A 16,589-nucleotide genomic window follows, 5' to 3' on the forward strand; every position below is an offset into this window, starting at 1 on the left:
TCGCAGATGTATTTCATTGAGCCATTGTTACAAGTTATGTATCCATTTGTGCTGCTATGCCACCAATAGTTTATACGACGACAGTTGTCATGTACAGAATTTATAGAGCAGTTTAGTGTCACATTGTCTCCAGCCACTGTTGTGTTGCACCCCAGGGACACTACAGGATGAGAGAAAAGGGCAAAAATGATATGATTTCCATTTTCTTTTTAAACTTCATAAAGAATTTGCAGTATACAGTACTTTTTTTTGGTACAAACAATATAAATACCGTTACATGCTGAGGCACTGCTTTGTTGAAAAGTAGCAGCACAGAACAGACACAAGCTCAGCCACAGGCAAGACATTCTGCAAGTGTCACTGTCTTCAGAAAACGGAAGAGAGACAAAAAAAGATATTGAGACCGGAGGGCCTTTGTACTGTTTCTGCCTCAGCCTGGTAGATGTGAACAAGGCTCACTTATTACCATTCACTGTTAAAAATTAGGTCAGGTCAGATAACTTTTCATTTGAATCTGTCATTGGTCTAGTGTAATATGCGCTTTAGGAACCTAAAATCATCTCAAGTTCTCTATGTTCTTATTCAAATGAGTTTACGACCTTTTACATATGTCACTTTGCTTCTGATCATAATGATTAAAGGAATCCTTTTTCTGGGAGGTAGGGTATGATCATTCTTACCGCCAACAGGACGATTGATTACAGAGCAATTTGGACGAGGTCTGACTGATCTACTTTTTAGTTTACTGACATTCCTTCTTCATTGTTTGGTAACTTTTTCAATAAGGTCCACATTTGTACTGTATTAAGAATATCTATTAAAGCACCCTGCTTTAATGGGAGACATTACATGTGTCTTTGGGAACATTTTTAACTAGCAAGAACTTTCCCAGTTTATTTCTTTATTTATATATTTTTTTATTTACCTGTGACAGTGCACATTAAATACAATTTTTAAGTTTGGCGTGTGTAAGAGCAACTAAAGTGGAGATTTCTGGCTCGGAGTCTGAGAAAAAAACTCCTTTTGAGAAATCGTCCTTTAAAGATATTGATTGTAAAATGACACACTTTTTGAAGACACTACAGGTGAAAAGGGTAACAAATGTAACTAATAGATATCACCATGAAACTCCCCCAGTTGATAACTCACATTGACAATTATTACTTGTATTAGACATTTTACGATGAATATGCAAATTAGTAAGTATTGATATTGTGCAACAGTGAGTAGTTTACACAGAAGCAGGTACAGCTATCAATTTGTGTTGAATCCTGAAACGTGATTCCAACACTGGAACTCCAGACATCTGAGACTTGGATTCTTCAAGGTGCTGATTCCTAGGAATAACCGACCAATTTATCCCTACCATCATGTCTTTTATTTGAACTTTTACAACACAATGTTGTTTTACTACTTTTACTCATGTAAAAAATACATATCTCTTCGCCACTATTGCAGACCTTCCACAAACTGCATATCAACCTATTTGGATGAATAACTCTGGAACCCTTATAAAACAAGGAGTGGGCTTCTGAGTGATGAGCTGATATGTACACAGGAAAAAAAGAAAAGAGTGGAACTTACCTCAAAGAGTGCTTCCTTCTGATGTGAGCATCAGGAAAATGTGGTGAAGAAAACCTAACAGACAGGTGACACTATTGGTTCTCAACCCACACACTTGGGGAATTTTACTTAACTGAACACATACCTGAGGATGTCTGCAAAACAGGTCCTTGTTGTTATTTGCCAAGTGACAGTTGGCTTTGTGGTTGGTGTTTTCCATTAGTGACATCAAACTCTCCTGCTCTGATGACACAAGTGTAGCACAGGTAATCCCATGAAGAAGAAATTACCGAAATTAAGAAGAGCTGCTAGAGCTCAATGATGTTACTAAATAAGTGAATGAGCAGGTTAGCAGCCAAAGGGCTCAATTATATTATATTTAAGTTCATGGGTCACATAATTTATATGTTTGGATCAGATTAGATTGATCACATTGTTTCTCTGATGGAGATTTTAAGAGTGTTCCAGAAACAGTCTCAATAAAAGCTTCATTGATATAATACAGTGGGTACGGAAAGTATTCAGATTTTTCACTCTTTGTTTCATTGCAGCCATTTGCTAAAATCGAAAAAGTTCAATTTTTTTTCGCATTAATGTACACTCAGCAACCCATCTTGACAGAAAACAGAAATGTAGAAATTTTTGCAAATTTATTAAAAAAGAAAAACTGAAATATCACATGGTCATAAGTATTCAGACCCTTTGCTGTGACACTCATATTTAACTCACATGTTGTCCATTTCTTCTGATCCTCCTTGAGATGGTTCTACTCCTTCATTGGAGTCCAGCTGTGTTTAATTAAACTGATTGGACTTGATTAGGAAAGGCACACACCTGTCTATATAAGACCTTACAGCTCACAGTGCATGTCAGAACAAATGAGAATCATGAGGTCGAAGGAACTGCCCAAGGAGCTCAGAGACAGAATTGTGGCAAGGCACAGATCTGGCCAAGGTTACAAAAGAATTTCTGCAGCACTCAAGGTTCCTAAGAGCACAGTGGCCTCCATAATCCTTAAATGGAAGAAGTATGGGATGACCAGAACTCTTCCTAGACCTGGCCGTCCAGCCAAACTGAGCAATCGTGGGAGAAGAGCCTTGGTGAGAGAGGTAAAGAAGAACCCAAAGATCACTGTGGCTGAGCTCCAGAGATGCAGTAGGGAGATGGGAGAAAGTTCCACAAAGTCAACTATCACTGCAGCCCTCCACCAGTCGGGGCTTTATGGCAGAGTGGCCCGACGGAAGCCTCTCCTCAGTGCAAGACATATGAAAGCCCGCATAGAGTTTGCCAAAAAACACATGGAGGACTCCCAAACTATGAGAAATAAGATTCTCTGGTCTGATGAGACCAAGATTGAACTTTTTGGCGTTAATTCTAAGCGGTATGTGTGGAGAAAACCAGGCACTGCTCATCACCTGCCCAATACAATCCCAACAGTGAAACATGGTGGTAGCATCATGCTATGGGGGTGTTTTTCAGCTGCAGGGACAGGACGACTGGTTGCAATTGAAGGAAAGATGAATGCGGCCAAGTACAGAGATACCCTGAAGAAAACCTCCTCCAGAGTGCTCAGGACCTCAGACTGGGCCGAAGGTTCACCTTCCAACAAGACAATGACCCGAAGCACACAGCTAAAATAACAAAGGAGTGGCTTCGGAACAAGTCTGTGACCATTCTTGACTGGCCCAGCCAGAGCCCTGACCTAAACCCAATTGAGCATCTCTGGAGAGACCTGAAAATGGCTGTCCACCAACGTTCACCATTGGAGAGGATCTTAGGATCCCCAAATCCAGGTGTGAGACACTTGTTATCATTCCCAAGAAGACTCATGGCTGTACTAGCTCAAAAGGGTGCTTCTACTCAATACTGAGCAAAGGGTCTGAATATATGACCATGTGATATTTCAGTTTTTCTTTTTTAATAAATTTGCAAAAATTTCTACATTTCTGTTTTTTTCTGTCAAGATGGGTTGCTGAGTGTACATTAATGCGAAAAAAAATGAACTTTTTCGATTTTAGCAAATGGCTGCAATGAAACAAAGGGTGAAAAATTTAAAGGGGTCTGAATACTTTCCATACCCACTGTACATGTCAAGTCAGCACTGGGCATGTGTTGGTGTCATGTCTACAAACTAATTGTAGGACAGCATCTATAATGCTTCAATAAAGCTTGGTACGTGCTACCCGCCATTATAAGACGGATCAAACGTGCATTTTCTTGCTGAAAGTGAATTACTAAAACAGGCTCCACACCTTATCTGAAGCCCTTTTGCTTTCTCGCTCTGCAGGTTTCCATGAATCGTTGTGGTACCTGGACCGTAGTCGTGCCTCCTGCTGTGAGCCGACTGACACCCACTGCTACTTCGATTATTATTATTAATCACATTACTATCCCTATTTTCATGGCTATAATTCTACTGTAATAATTGCTGCTGTTATAAGTAGTCTTATTATATGAATCATTTATGTCATATACATTGAATGTGTTGTATCTAAGAACTGTTATGCTGCTCATTCTGTACATATGACATCTATTGCATTCTGTCCATCCTGGGAGAAGGATCCCTCCTCTGTCGTTCTCCCATAGGTTTCTTCCTTTTTTCTCCCTGTTAAAGGGGTTTTTTAGGGGAGTTTTTCCTGTGCCGATGTGAGGGAAGGACAGAGGATGTCGCATGTGCACAGATTGTAAAGCCCTCTGAGGCAAATTTGTAATTTGTGATTCTGGGCTATACAAAATAAACTGAATTGAATTGAATCTCTGTTGGAGTCTCTGATGGCTGCCTGCCAACCTCCCAACAATAAACAGACCACGAGTCTGTCCAAGACCCAGTCTCCCTTAAGCAACAAACATTACATTCTTTTTTGTATCTTTGAATGAAGCAAACATGTAAGGACTTGTTATTGAGCTTTTACTTTTTTGGTGAATCTTTGAACAATTTCCCATCCCCACTACTTCAGTTTTTATGCTAAACTAAGCTAAGCTACTCAACTCCTTGCTCCAGCTCCGTACAGAACACACCCTCGGCTGAAGAGGAAGCAGCATCTTTTCCGAAATGTTGGCCAATTCTTTTAATATTTGATGGGGACTCCGGGAAATTGCTTTTTTTGTTTCAAAATCCCAAATTATTCAATTATCAATGGTAGAAAAAAAAGTGAAAAGCTGCTTAATGTTTAAGACTGCATTTGAGAAGCTGGAGCCGGCGTGTTTGGCATCATAAAGAATTTGATTATTGAAAAGTGTTAAGTTCGATTTTTGATCAATGTAACAATTGATCGTTTCAGCACCACACACTGTACTTTTGTACGTTCAATTCAGTTTTTTCTCAGTTACCTCTTATCGTATTGAGCTTTGTTGGTAGCTTGGTTAAAATTTGCAAAATTTTTGAGATGATGAAAATAAATGTAATGGAGCTCATAGCATTTGTAAAATACACAGGATAATCCTCAGACCTTCATTTCATAAGTATCCATCAGGACTTTAACATGAAAAACTGTGTGTTTTGTAGATCGCAAGCAGTGCAAATCTAAAATCTTGAAAAGGTTTTTACACTTTGGAAGACAGAGGATGTTCAGTGAACAATGATCCACAACTCGTTTGTCAGAATATTTTAGTGCTTAAAATTTCACATGTATGTTTAATCTTGTAAAACAAGGAACAAAAAAACAACATATAACTTAAAAACACTAGATTGTGGAATGGGACCAAAGTGACAATACAAATGAAATCTTCTTGTACCGTCCCAGGTTCTTCACTGGGACGGATAGACCAAAAACTGGGCTAGTGGCGACACATAAGCAAACACTCACGGTTGTTAAGTGTTATCAAAAGGCCTTTCAACCTCTAGGTCTTACTTTCATTCTACTGTTGAGATAAGATGACCACACTGTTGCATAGTTAACACGGTGTTTTGAGAACACATCGTCTTGTCTTTCAGTGATGAACAGTGGAGACAACTTCAACACAAAGTAAAACAGCATGGTTTACATTGGGCGGTTTACATTTGGAACACACATAAATGGACATTCAGCATCCGCAGGTTCAGTTCCAGTCGTGCTAAAAAGTGTCTTATCCGTCTCCTCAGTGGCTTATTGCTCTGTAGATTGACATGCTTAGTTGCAGTTGCTACAGACTTTCCTAATTTCTCAGAGCAGCTGGTTGATCAGGTGACTGGCTGACCCTGTACATAATCTTCTTGTGAGCCATTATCCGCATCACTGCCTCAGTCTGCTGAAAAATGTGTATTTTTCTGGACTCCGGACTCATTTCTCCTCTGACTCAGGTTTGGCACAGGCAATCCACCGATTTTAAATACAGACACTGCCCCCCTGTGGACTAATGGAAGAGCTACACCCATTGAGACTCACTGGTCCAAAGTGCAGCATAGTTCTTGACTTGTCCTTCATGGTGGACTGATGAGATGGTCCAAGAGGAATCAGAATCAAGCAGCATTTATTCCATCATGTCTTAAAAAGCAAAACACCCCCCCTTCCTCCTCACCACTGCATGTGTGGGGGCTGTGTGTGGATCTGACTTCTGTACTCGGTGTGCAGGAGCATGTTGGCCTGTGGGGAGTCCTGGCCCTGCAGCCAGTCTTGATAGAGGGTGTGCAGGGTGGGGTTGACCTCTGGCAGACGGACTGGCAGGCTGCTGTAGGCCTCCTCCATCTGCTGGACCAGGTCTTTATCCACCCGGCCTCCGGCGTCGCTCTCTGCTTGACCGCGGCCGCTCAAGCACCCTGCCACGAGAGAGACACAAGAAGGGCTTAGAACAGCAAAAGGTAGGATTTCTAGTAACCTTTCTCTCACTTTTAAGCAAAAATAAACAAATACAAATAAATCATGTTGGTAGCTGTGGGTGTTGTTACCTCCTGGGCAGGACAGCACCTCCACCAGCTGGTAGGGCACACGTCCCTTTCTCATTCGGTGAACCAGGGTCTGGATGTTCCTGAAACCGTAGACGGCGGCAAACTGCAGCAGAGTTTCCCCATCACGCTCCAGAGTCACTTCCTGGAAGTCCCGGTTCCTTTTCAGAGTTTTCAGACAAGAAAATCTTATTTTAAATCTACATCAAAAGATGAGACGATATGATACAAGTTCTCTAAAAAATAATGGTTCTGATCACTGGACATCTGTATAGACTGCAGTGTATCTCAGCAGAGTAGGTGCCTCTCACCTGAGGGTCTTGTACGTGATCTCGTGGACGTCCAGACCGAAGAGCTCCTTGGCAGCGTGTTTGAAGACGTGTTCCAGGAAGCCGTCAGAACCTCGGCCCTCGTGCCTCACCAGCGCCGCGTCTCCAGCCTCTCCCAGCCTGCAGTGACAACAAAGTCCACTCTGATAACAGCTTCCACAACGACCCAGGGCGCATATGAGAGTCGGACTATGAGTCGGATGTTATTACAAACAACATGTAGTTTGGATGGATAAAATAATCAAATAATATAGGCAGACTTGTTAATTGCAAAGAATTTCTTGCAATGGCAACTTTGAAACAATAGTATGTACATAAAATCTTTTCATAGGGGAACATTAGTCTAAGTACTGCACTACTTGGATATTAGCTCAGTACCGATCACAGCACCTATATACAGAAATAATTGGTCCTTGTGAAAGTATATGAAGTAATATAAGAAAACCAGAATCAAATTTCTTGAATGTTTAAAAAAATTGCTGTCAATAAAGTTGATACAAAGTGAGGGTGATATCATATAATTAATAACTACGCTACTTAGAATATTGATTCTGTTATTAATTCAGACTTGCTATCAGCATCATGGGAGCTTCAATGCGTTTCTTTTTTTCCCCCCCAGCAAAGACAACTGACAGGACAACAGCTAGTCCGACTACTCACACGTGGTCCAGTGGAACGGAGTCCAGCTCCTCCACTGAAACCTTCCTCTGCTCCATCAGGTAATAGATCTCACCTGAAACGTAAAAAAAAACTGTTCCTGTCTGTTGCCGTTATTTTCAACTTCTATGTGAGGAACAGAAAAGGTAAAGGCTCTATGATGTCTGGTGATATAAAATAATATGATGAATATAAACGAAAATGTATGAGATGACAGGCTAGACCAAAATCAAAAAAAATCTCCCCACTGTATTTACACCACTGGGGTCTCAGACACACCTAACCTCTAGACAATAAAAGCTGTAATAAACATTATCTAGGGTTAAAAACAACTCAAACATTTGCGGATATTGTTTGGCGGAAGGCAGCGGTGTGTGATATTTAAAGGAGGACTGAACCTGAGGTGAGGACACAGTCCACGTCTCTGGCCTCCAGCAGGCCGTTGTAAAACTCCTCTCTGACAGCCTCCAGCTTTTTATCGAAGCAGGGAGCCACCAGCACGTGGTAGACATTCCCCGGACTCAGCTTCTGTTCAGAGACAAGAGAGAAGGAAATACAACACAATAAGGAAGATCCTTTTTATGTGTGTGTTTTGTGTTGTGTTCTGCTTTAACGGGTGTATCACCACCTGTGACAGCCAACTGGACATAACATCTGGATAGGACAGGGTTAGGCTACTACACATGCCTTTGTATTTTAAGTGATATTAGACTCAGATTTCTGTTGTGTACATGTTGATGGCTGCTAGGTCTCAGTCACGAACTTACACAACTCACTGTTTTTCCAATTTCCCCCAGCTTTTTTTAATGTGTTACCTCCAGCTTTTACCCAAACAACTGTTGGTGTGTCCAATAACTGTCCCACAACAAACTAAATAAATTGGACTGTTACTGAAGTAAATGCCTACCTGCTGTTTAGAGAAGTAGTCTTTGACCAGGCAGCCCATGATCTGCTGAGGAGACCTGGCCGTGCAGATGTGAGGGGTGACCAGACTGCCCAGGACTCGCTCTGAATAGCGGATCCACCCTGTTAAAAACACACACACACACACACACACACACACACACACACACACACACACACACACACACACACACACACACACACACACACACACACACACACACACACACACACACACACACACACACACACACACACACACACACACACACAGGACCCTCTGCACTTTGGAATCAAATGTTTTCATTTATAGTAGAAAAGCAAACCAAAAGATAAACGGTCAAAAATGATGCACAGGCAGACAGTCTTTGCAGTGTACACATGGTGTAAAATTCAAAACCCAGGACTAATATTTGATTCCTCCCGATTTGTTTATATGATAATATAAGTAATGTAATATTATATATATATGTAATAAAATGATATGTCAAGTCATTTATTGAGCAAAACCAAAAAAATCCCAATAATTCTCAGCTCCTCAATTGTGAGAATGTTCTGCCGTTCTCTGTTTTCTATCATTACAAGTGTAATATATTCATGGCTTTTAGCAAAATGAGACATTTTAAGACGCTCTGGGAAAAATGTGTTTTGCATTTTTAACTTTTCTCTGACATTATAGGACTAAATAATTAATACATAAGTAAAAAAAAAAAGAATCAACACAAATTATGGATAATGAAAATAATTATCAGGTGGGTCCCTGCAAAATTTGTGTAAAATGAATTAATTCATTTTCATTAACATTTCTAATTAATCCCACTTCCCTTGTCTGGACCACTTTACCAGTGAAAATCCTACAAACTGAATGAATGGAAGTCTTTGGATTTGTTACTAAGGAGAGAAGAAAGTCTTTAACTCCTGCCCTCCCTATCTCTGATGAAGGGAGTGGTAAAAGAAGAGCTTTATATCTCTCTCCACCAGCACACCACTGCTATCTCTACTTCAAAAAACAAGCTCTGTCTGCCCCTATTCAGAACTTGGCTTGCAAATGAACAGCCAGGAGCCTGAGGAGAGGCAGAAGAAATGGGCAAAAAAGAGGAAATTTTAGGCAAACATTAGGGTAAAGGTTATTTCACTTGGCTAGAAAATCAGTCGGAAAGCCGGGGGATAAAACAGTGTGGAGGGAGTGCAGAAGAGAAGTGGTGAGGACTGGAGGAAGGGAGTTTTACCTGGGCAGGAGGAGGTGAACATGGGCAAGGCGTGGGAGTCGTGGTGCCTCCTGCGAAACCTCTGAATGAACTCCTTCTGGCTCTCTAAGATGCTGAAGCCTGCCGCCAGAGTGGTGTCGAACACATATTGTACTCCTGCAGGGAAAACCAATAGAAATTAGTTTAGTTTACAACATACATAACATACATTTATTCACAAAGACCAGATGCACTGTGTTTAGGGTTTGTGGCGAAACAACTGTCCACAGGAGGCTTTTTAAAAAAACTAAATAGAAATTACATAGAAAAAGCAAAAAGGGATGAATCATATAAATATGTCCACAAATAAATCCACAAAAACAAGTTACAAATTACAGACGTGTCTACAGGTGTGTCGGTGTGAGAACAATGTTGGTTGTCTTTAAGCCAATATTTAATATGTGGAACAGAACAGAGACGGCGGCACAGGGAGAGCCAGAGGTGGGGGGAGAATGTCGAGCGTCTATGATAGATACCGAGGAGTGGCTGGAAGTTTCTACACACCAGTCATGATGAAATGTCTTTGAACGGTTCCAGGAAGCAACATTTTAGACTTTTTATTGCTTTTTTTTAAATGCAAAGTGATATTTCAAAATAAAATAAAGCTATTAAAAAACTAATGACATTGTGAGGCAAAAAATGTGAAAGCAAAGTAACCCAGATCATGGATCTGATGTGGATTAAAATCCTATGAATTAATCTGTCACTTCACAGGGGAAAAAAATATAACAAGACCTCAAATAACTGTATACAATAGCACTTTAACACGGTGTTAAGTATTGAAAGGCTGTTTCTTATTTCGACAGTGAAACAGCGATACATGGGTCCCACTTGCTCACCTAAACTCTTGAGGAAGCCACAGAGCTTGTGGGCGGCCTCGTTGATGTCCAGACCAAACTTGACGGCAAAGAAAGGCAGAGACTGTGGACACACCGACGCTACCAGCACCTTGTGCTTCGACGTATCACACTTCTGACGGGGGACGGAGACACACAGGGGACAAATGTAAAGGTAATGCTCAAAAGTGCTACAGGAACGACTGCGTGACTTTCTCAGGTTTTCAGAGGCCGCATTGTACCTTGTTGAGGGCCAGAACCCGCTCCACTTCCTCCAGGCTCTGCTGAGAGACCTTCAGGCTCTCCTCTTCTGATAGACAGCCATCGCAGGACAGACAGGCACTCAGCAGCAACTGGGATCCTTCATGTACCTTATGGGAGAAACAAGAGGGGTACTCCCGCATTAAGTTGTGGACTTCCATAAACTCCACGACTCACATGAGATAGATTTGAGAAAAAAAGAATGGTCCAAGCAACAGAGGTCGAGATATCTGGATCCTACAATTTCCAAATTGCAACATGATACCATCTTTCTTTGCATGCTTGGTAAATACCCACATGCTAAGAAACTTTTAAAGACGGTTTCACAAACAGGCGTTTTAAAATAACCCAGAGTTATTCGTCAGACTTTAGAAAGCTCCCGACAAAGTTACACAACCATTTTTTGCAGTCTTAGCAGGACTCCTCGTGATTTTGACGTATGAAATAAGAGTCGTCGTCCTTGAATAAACAAATCAATCTATAATCAATTTAAAATCTGTGAGTAAACAGACATTACCTGTCCATTGACTTCATCTCTCTCCTGGTGTGAGTCGGCGCCATCGTCACTCTTTTTCTTGTTGCACTGTGTGTGGAAGATCAAGAAAATATTTAACTCATGATCATCAGAAAGTAAAAGAGAGTCAAATGATATATGAAAACAACGCAGTAATACTGATCCAGTAATTCACCTGTTTGGTGCAGTTCTCACACTTCTCCTTGCGCTTTGGTATGTTGACCTCTGACATTTTCCTCGGCGGTTATCTTTAAATTGAGGGTGATATATCTATGGATAGATAGCAGTGTTTATCATCCCCCTCACAGCATGTTGAAGCACTGGCATCATGACTGTGTCTGCAGCCCCGCTGCTTGTGTGATGTTTAGTCAACTCCTCCCTCCTCTGACTCTCCAGCTATGCTATCACAGGCAGCCCACTTATCACTGAGACAGCAGCTCTCTATAATGGTGGGAAATTGGCAATGAGTATATCCTGTCATTAAAATGTTAATGGATCGCGTTAATTACATACACAGTGCCAAACAAAAACAGCCATAAAAGCCAATCATCATCTTGTGAGAACCCTCATATATATATATATATATATATATATATATATATATATATATATATATATATATATATAATGAATACAATATGTCAACCTCTAATAATGTAGCATACAAAAATGTCGACTCTCTGGGTAGTATTTTATTACAGCTCCTAGCAGCTAAAAATATAATCGATAATTTATTACGCAACGTGTAACGTTCACGTAACTTACGTCAAATTGTATTCGGGCCAACTTTAAAGATTGGCTATTGAGTTGCAGGCCTTTTATCTCTGATGTCAGACTATTAAGTCCCTGTGTCGGTTTCACAGTGTGACAGCAGGCCTGGTGCTGATGTTAAAAGGTCGAATGTTAAGGTAACTCACCGGACGGTTGTTATGTCGCTGCTCTTTCGGACAAAGACATTGAAAAAAAAATGCAGAGGACAGTCAGAAGAGCAGCCAATGTTAAAAAAAAAAGACAGCAGTGCTGTTACAGCACAGCAGGTGAACCCGGCAGTTACTCAGCACTTTTAGTTTTTGTTTCAAGTCAAGTAGTCTGTGGTCGGTCTCACCGCCACCGCTCGCTTGAATTTCATAGTTTCATAATACCGATATTCATAGCGGCTTTCGAAGGCGTCGGGTCTTCTAGTATCCAAGCCACTCATGTCTATGTACGTCCGACTCCATTGTACCCGGTGGATCCGCCGCACATGCGCAGACCGCTCACAGGTCTGCTCCGGATGCTTTGACTTTTTGCCAAACTGGCCTTAAGGGGCATTTAATAGAGGTGCTCTAGACTTTGTCATTGAAGAAAAAAATATATATTTATCTATATCATACGTTAAAACTAATAATTGTTCTAGAAGTGTCTCAGCGGAAAGCATGGCCAGATTTCAAAGGAAAAGTTGTCAAAAAATAGAAAAGCCTGGCTAGTTCAGTACACTTTTGGGGGGAGGGGAAATGTGAATGGGTCGTAGGAAATCGAAAAAAATTGCGTAGTAAACATACTACACAGCCAAATGTTATATAAAAAAAATGCAGTTAAAACTTTTATTTTGAAGGTGGGGAGAAACTGATCCCGTCCAATCAGCGCAGACGGATCCAGGAAGGAAGTATCACCCATGCAGGACAGTTGTTGCAATAATATGAAAAGAACTTCCTTATATTTCAGTACATGTGTTTCCTCGTACAAACGGTTCTTTGCTAAACCTGCAAGACGTTCATTTACAGAAAGTAAGAAGAGTTGAAGGTAAGTGATACAAAAATGTCGCATAGTTGGTATCTTTGTACAGTTCTGGTCAGACAGTTGTTTGGGGCTAATTCTTTCCCCATCCCATCCAAGCTATCATCTCGTGTCTTACTTGGGTTTCAGATCGAATTAATGGGTCAGTTCACCCACTTTGCAAACATTTAATATATATTTCTCTCTTGTCCCTTGTGATATGAAGCCATGCAGATAGTTTGAGGTATAAAAATATCCACCTCTGAGACTTCTGCCCCCACCCCAATACAATGGTGGTGGATGGACTTCCATTTATGCTGCTCCAAGGGAAGGGAAACTATACGAAAACAGCAATGTTTCTTTCCAGTGACAATGTCCTGGTAATTACTCTGGATATTCCTCTGAATATACTGTAAATGGTCATTAGTTTTGAGAGATTATATATTTAGTTAGGAAGAAGTTCCAATAAATAAATGGTGTTGTCAGCAACATATCTGGATTATTCAGAGTAACTGGGACATTGTTTCTGGTAAAACAAAAACTGGATTAACCTGATTAGGGTTCCTTTCTCTGTGCATTGCACTGTACAGTTTCCTAGGACAGAACACTACCTGGGCCCAGTATACTTTGATTAAAACAAGATTTATACACCGTGAGGCTCTGTCTTAAAGTGTCTCCTCAAGGCTTACTGTACATGAAACAGAACCCTACACTAAGGCAATAAGTATGCCATTTATTGTGAAATAATGTTGCATATACCCTAACAAGACATTTTCACATGTCACAGTAGACAATACAATTAATTCTGCTGAAGGGTGGCATACTGGTACACTTAACAACAATGGACAAGTGAGGCCTAGTTCAGTACAAAATGAAAGAAAAACAGATTTCTTTCACTCTGTTGTTATAGAACATAAAAAGTCCAAACTGAACATACAGCCAAAATACATCTTATCTATTAAAATTGATGCATTATGACCCTCTATTTTATAAGGTGTTGTGAGAATGAACCCACCATATCTGAGCAGATACTCCTGTGCTTTTGCTCCAATAACAAGTCAAAAGTTGTGCTGTGAAAAAAGCCTATTGAAATAGCATACGTATGTTAATACACATTAAGCCTGGAGTATATTTTGTGATTGGGGTGAACTGGGATTTTAAGGTAAGGGTATTCTTTTCATGTGAAATAGGCTTAATATTCTTGCCTCTGTTCAGATGGGATACATGACTGTAGAGGAGCATAGCTCCACCTTGCTCCACCTGAAGAGATCTCCGGGCATTCGTTCCTGGTCTCTTCTTGTCGGTAAGTGTGTGCGTGTGCAAATGTTCATACAGTGTAAACAATCGAATATGAAATAAGCACCCATTGTTACAATTAACCGCAAATTAAACATCTCCTCTGCTCTCTCTCTGTATTCTCTTTAATAATGAGCCACTCGTTTTAATTGCAGGAATAGCTTCTATTGGGTTGGCAGCTGCGTACTACAGCTCAGGTACACAAACTGAACTGACCTAATCTGTTAATCAATTAGCTCAATGCACAATTAACATAATTTACCGCACCTGCTTGCTGCAACTCACACCACTTTCTGTTGTTTTTTTTTATCCTATGTGACGCGTTGATCACACAGACAGCATCCCGTGGAAGCTTTTCTACGTGGCAGGCTGCCTGTTTGTAGCCATGCAGAACATGGAGGAATGGGAGGAGGCTGTGTTTGACAAAACCAAGAACCAGATTGAGCTCAAGACGTTCAGCTTGTATGCTTTAGTCCTGACGTTATGGAAGAAGGGGCAAGAGAAAGGTCAGTAAAACCACAGAGCAAGTATAGTGGTCTCTGCATAGAGTGAGAGTCCAGAATCTTAGATCTTAACCCCCTCCCCCCCCTCCTCTCTCTCTCTCAGTTGTGTTGGATCTGACACAGCTGTGTGACATCTGCATCCAGGAAGAGAAGGTTCGCTATTTGGGGAAGGGCTACCTGCTGATGCTGCGGCTGGCTGCCGGCTTCTCCTACCCCCTGACTCAGAGTGCCACACTGGGGGAACGCAAGTAGGTATCTGCTGCCTACAGCTCCAACACATGGGAGTTAGTAATACTGCATCCATCACCACAGGCCTTAATGTAATTAGCAGTAGCCATACAATGTATTTGCATTTTTCAATTGCCCTTACAGGAATCTTTCATTGTTAAACGGAGGTCAACATTCAATCATGCTTACCGTGTCATACGCTCTGGGATGACACAGTGACTGTTCACTTTATTAAAACAACATGAGGTAATGAATCCTTTCAGGCCATGGTGTGTTTGCCCACGTGGTAAACTGATGCAGAAAGTGCTCTCCTCCTGTTGCATTTCTTGTTTTGCTGTCCCCAGTGTCTGGGAAAATTATTCCTATAACTATATATTTATTCAAAATATTTAAAAATTCTGAAAATATGACATCGTTATTGTTAGTATATACTTAACCACCTAACTCTGCAGTTCTCCTCAGATATAAGGAGCGTTTCAGCCTCTTTGAGCTCATCGGTTTGGTTTTACTACCCACAACTTGTGTTTTATTTATTTTTTATTTTTGTCAAAAGGTTTTAATAAACCAAGTGAACTGTAGTTGCCTGGCACCAAACGACAAATGACAGACAAAGTTAGCGACTAACTGGTGAACATTTAGCAGCTAAAGAGACAGATATTTAATCTCAGGAGTTGATGGAGACCAAAATAGAGCTGAAAGGAGAGTGAAGTTTGAAATTAAATTCATCAGGCCCTGAAACACAATATGCTATGCTTATGTTGTTTGGTGTCAGCTCTATATGTAATGTTTGCCATCTTGTTCACCATATCATCTTTTGAGAATTTCAATGTTGTGCTGGCAACTTGTCATGCTACCAAAAAATTACCCAAAATCAATGAATGAGAAAAATAAAATATGCTGTATACTTTGTTTATTTACGTGGATCCCCATTAGCTGTCACAGAGCAACAGCTACTCTGCAAGGCTTGTATTGATAACAGGCTTGAATGTATTTAGAGTTTCATTTTGACTCTGTTGCAGAACCTGGAAACAATGTCTTCTTATTGTCAAATCATTAAGTTATGATTACTAAAGCCAAGCAATATTATTGAAGAAAAAAAGCAAAACAGATTACACAAAATAATGCAGAATATCCCCGTTCTCCTTCTGTTCCGTCTGTCAGTGACGTGGAGGCGTTGGCTGCGTTGCTGAAGCGCTTCCTGGGCCTGGAGGAGCTGCAGCAAAACAGGCAGCAGGAGGAAGAGGCAGAGTACGGAGAGGAGGAGGAGGAAGATTCTCTGGACAACAGCAGTGATTCAGATGGTGAAGAGGACAAACTCTGATCTCTCTGTGACTTTCAACCCTGCTGCAACTTTGGGTGGATTGATTCAGGGGCATTATGGCATTGTTACGGCATTACATAGGGGGCAGTTTAAGTGATACCCTCACTACATGTTATACTGTTAGCATGTGCATGAAACACCAAGGATATAGCCTCTCTCAGTTTCTCCTCACATACTTCCTTTCTCAGGAGACTATAGTAAAATATTTCTTACTTTATATTCATGTGAACTGGGATGAAAGTTTCATCAAATTAAATGTTTTGACATGCAAATGTTTTCTAAAACTACCCCAAGAAATATGGAAAAAGAGAGTAT

The 16,589-nt window shown here is 40.8% G+C and overlaps 2 protein-coding genes across 2 annotated transcripts; one reads left to right on the top strand and one right to left on the bottom strand.

The window, feature by feature from the left end:
• Window positions 1-5,163: 5,163 nt before the first annotated feature.
• narf (nuclear prelamin A recognition factor) lies at window positions 5,164-12,410 on the bottom strand. Its single transcript, XM_054598307.1, has 12 exons — window positions 12,089-12,410; window positions 11,347-11,441; window positions 11,175-11,240; window positions 10,639-10,767; window positions 10,400-10,532; window positions 9,543-9,677; window positions 8,318-8,436; window positions 7,809-7,938; window positions 7,414-7,486; window positions 6,736-6,873; window positions 6,428-6,585; window positions 5,164-6,298 (listed from the first exon to the last, which is right to left on the bottom strand). The coding sequence occupies exons 2-12, from the start codon at window positions 11,401-11,403 to the stop codon at window positions 6,057-6,059; spliced, it is 1,380 nt and encodes a 459-aa protein (XP_054454282.1). The 5' UTR covers window positions 11,404-11,441; window positions 12,089-12,410; the 3' UTR covers window positions 5,164-6,056.
• Window positions 11,995-16,546, top strand: LOC129090922 (cytochrome b-245 chaperone 1 homolog). Its single transcript, XM_054598310.1, has 7 exons — window positions 11,995-12,079; window positions 12,766-12,953; window positions 14,142-14,229; window positions 14,378-14,419; window positions 14,558-14,728; window positions 14,829-14,973; window positions 16,115-16,546. The coding sequence occupies exons 3-7, from the start codon at window positions 14,142-14,144 to the stop codon at window positions 16,272-16,274; spliced, it is 606 nt and encodes a 201-aa protein (XP_054454285.1). The 5' UTR covers window positions 11,995-12,079; window positions 12,766-12,953; the 3' UTR covers window positions 16,275-16,546.
• The last annotated feature ends 43 nt before the right edge of the window (window positions 16,547-16,589 follow it).

The sequence above is a fragment of the Anoplopoma fimbria genome, chromosome 5, assembly GCF_027596085.1.
Source record: "Anoplopoma fimbria isolate UVic2021 breed Golden Eagle Sablefish chromosome 5, Afim_UVic_2022, whole genome shotgun sequence".
NCBI classification, from domain to species: Eukaryota; Metazoa; Chordata; class Actinopteri; order Perciformes; family Anoplopomatidae; genus Anoplopoma; species Anoplopoma fimbria.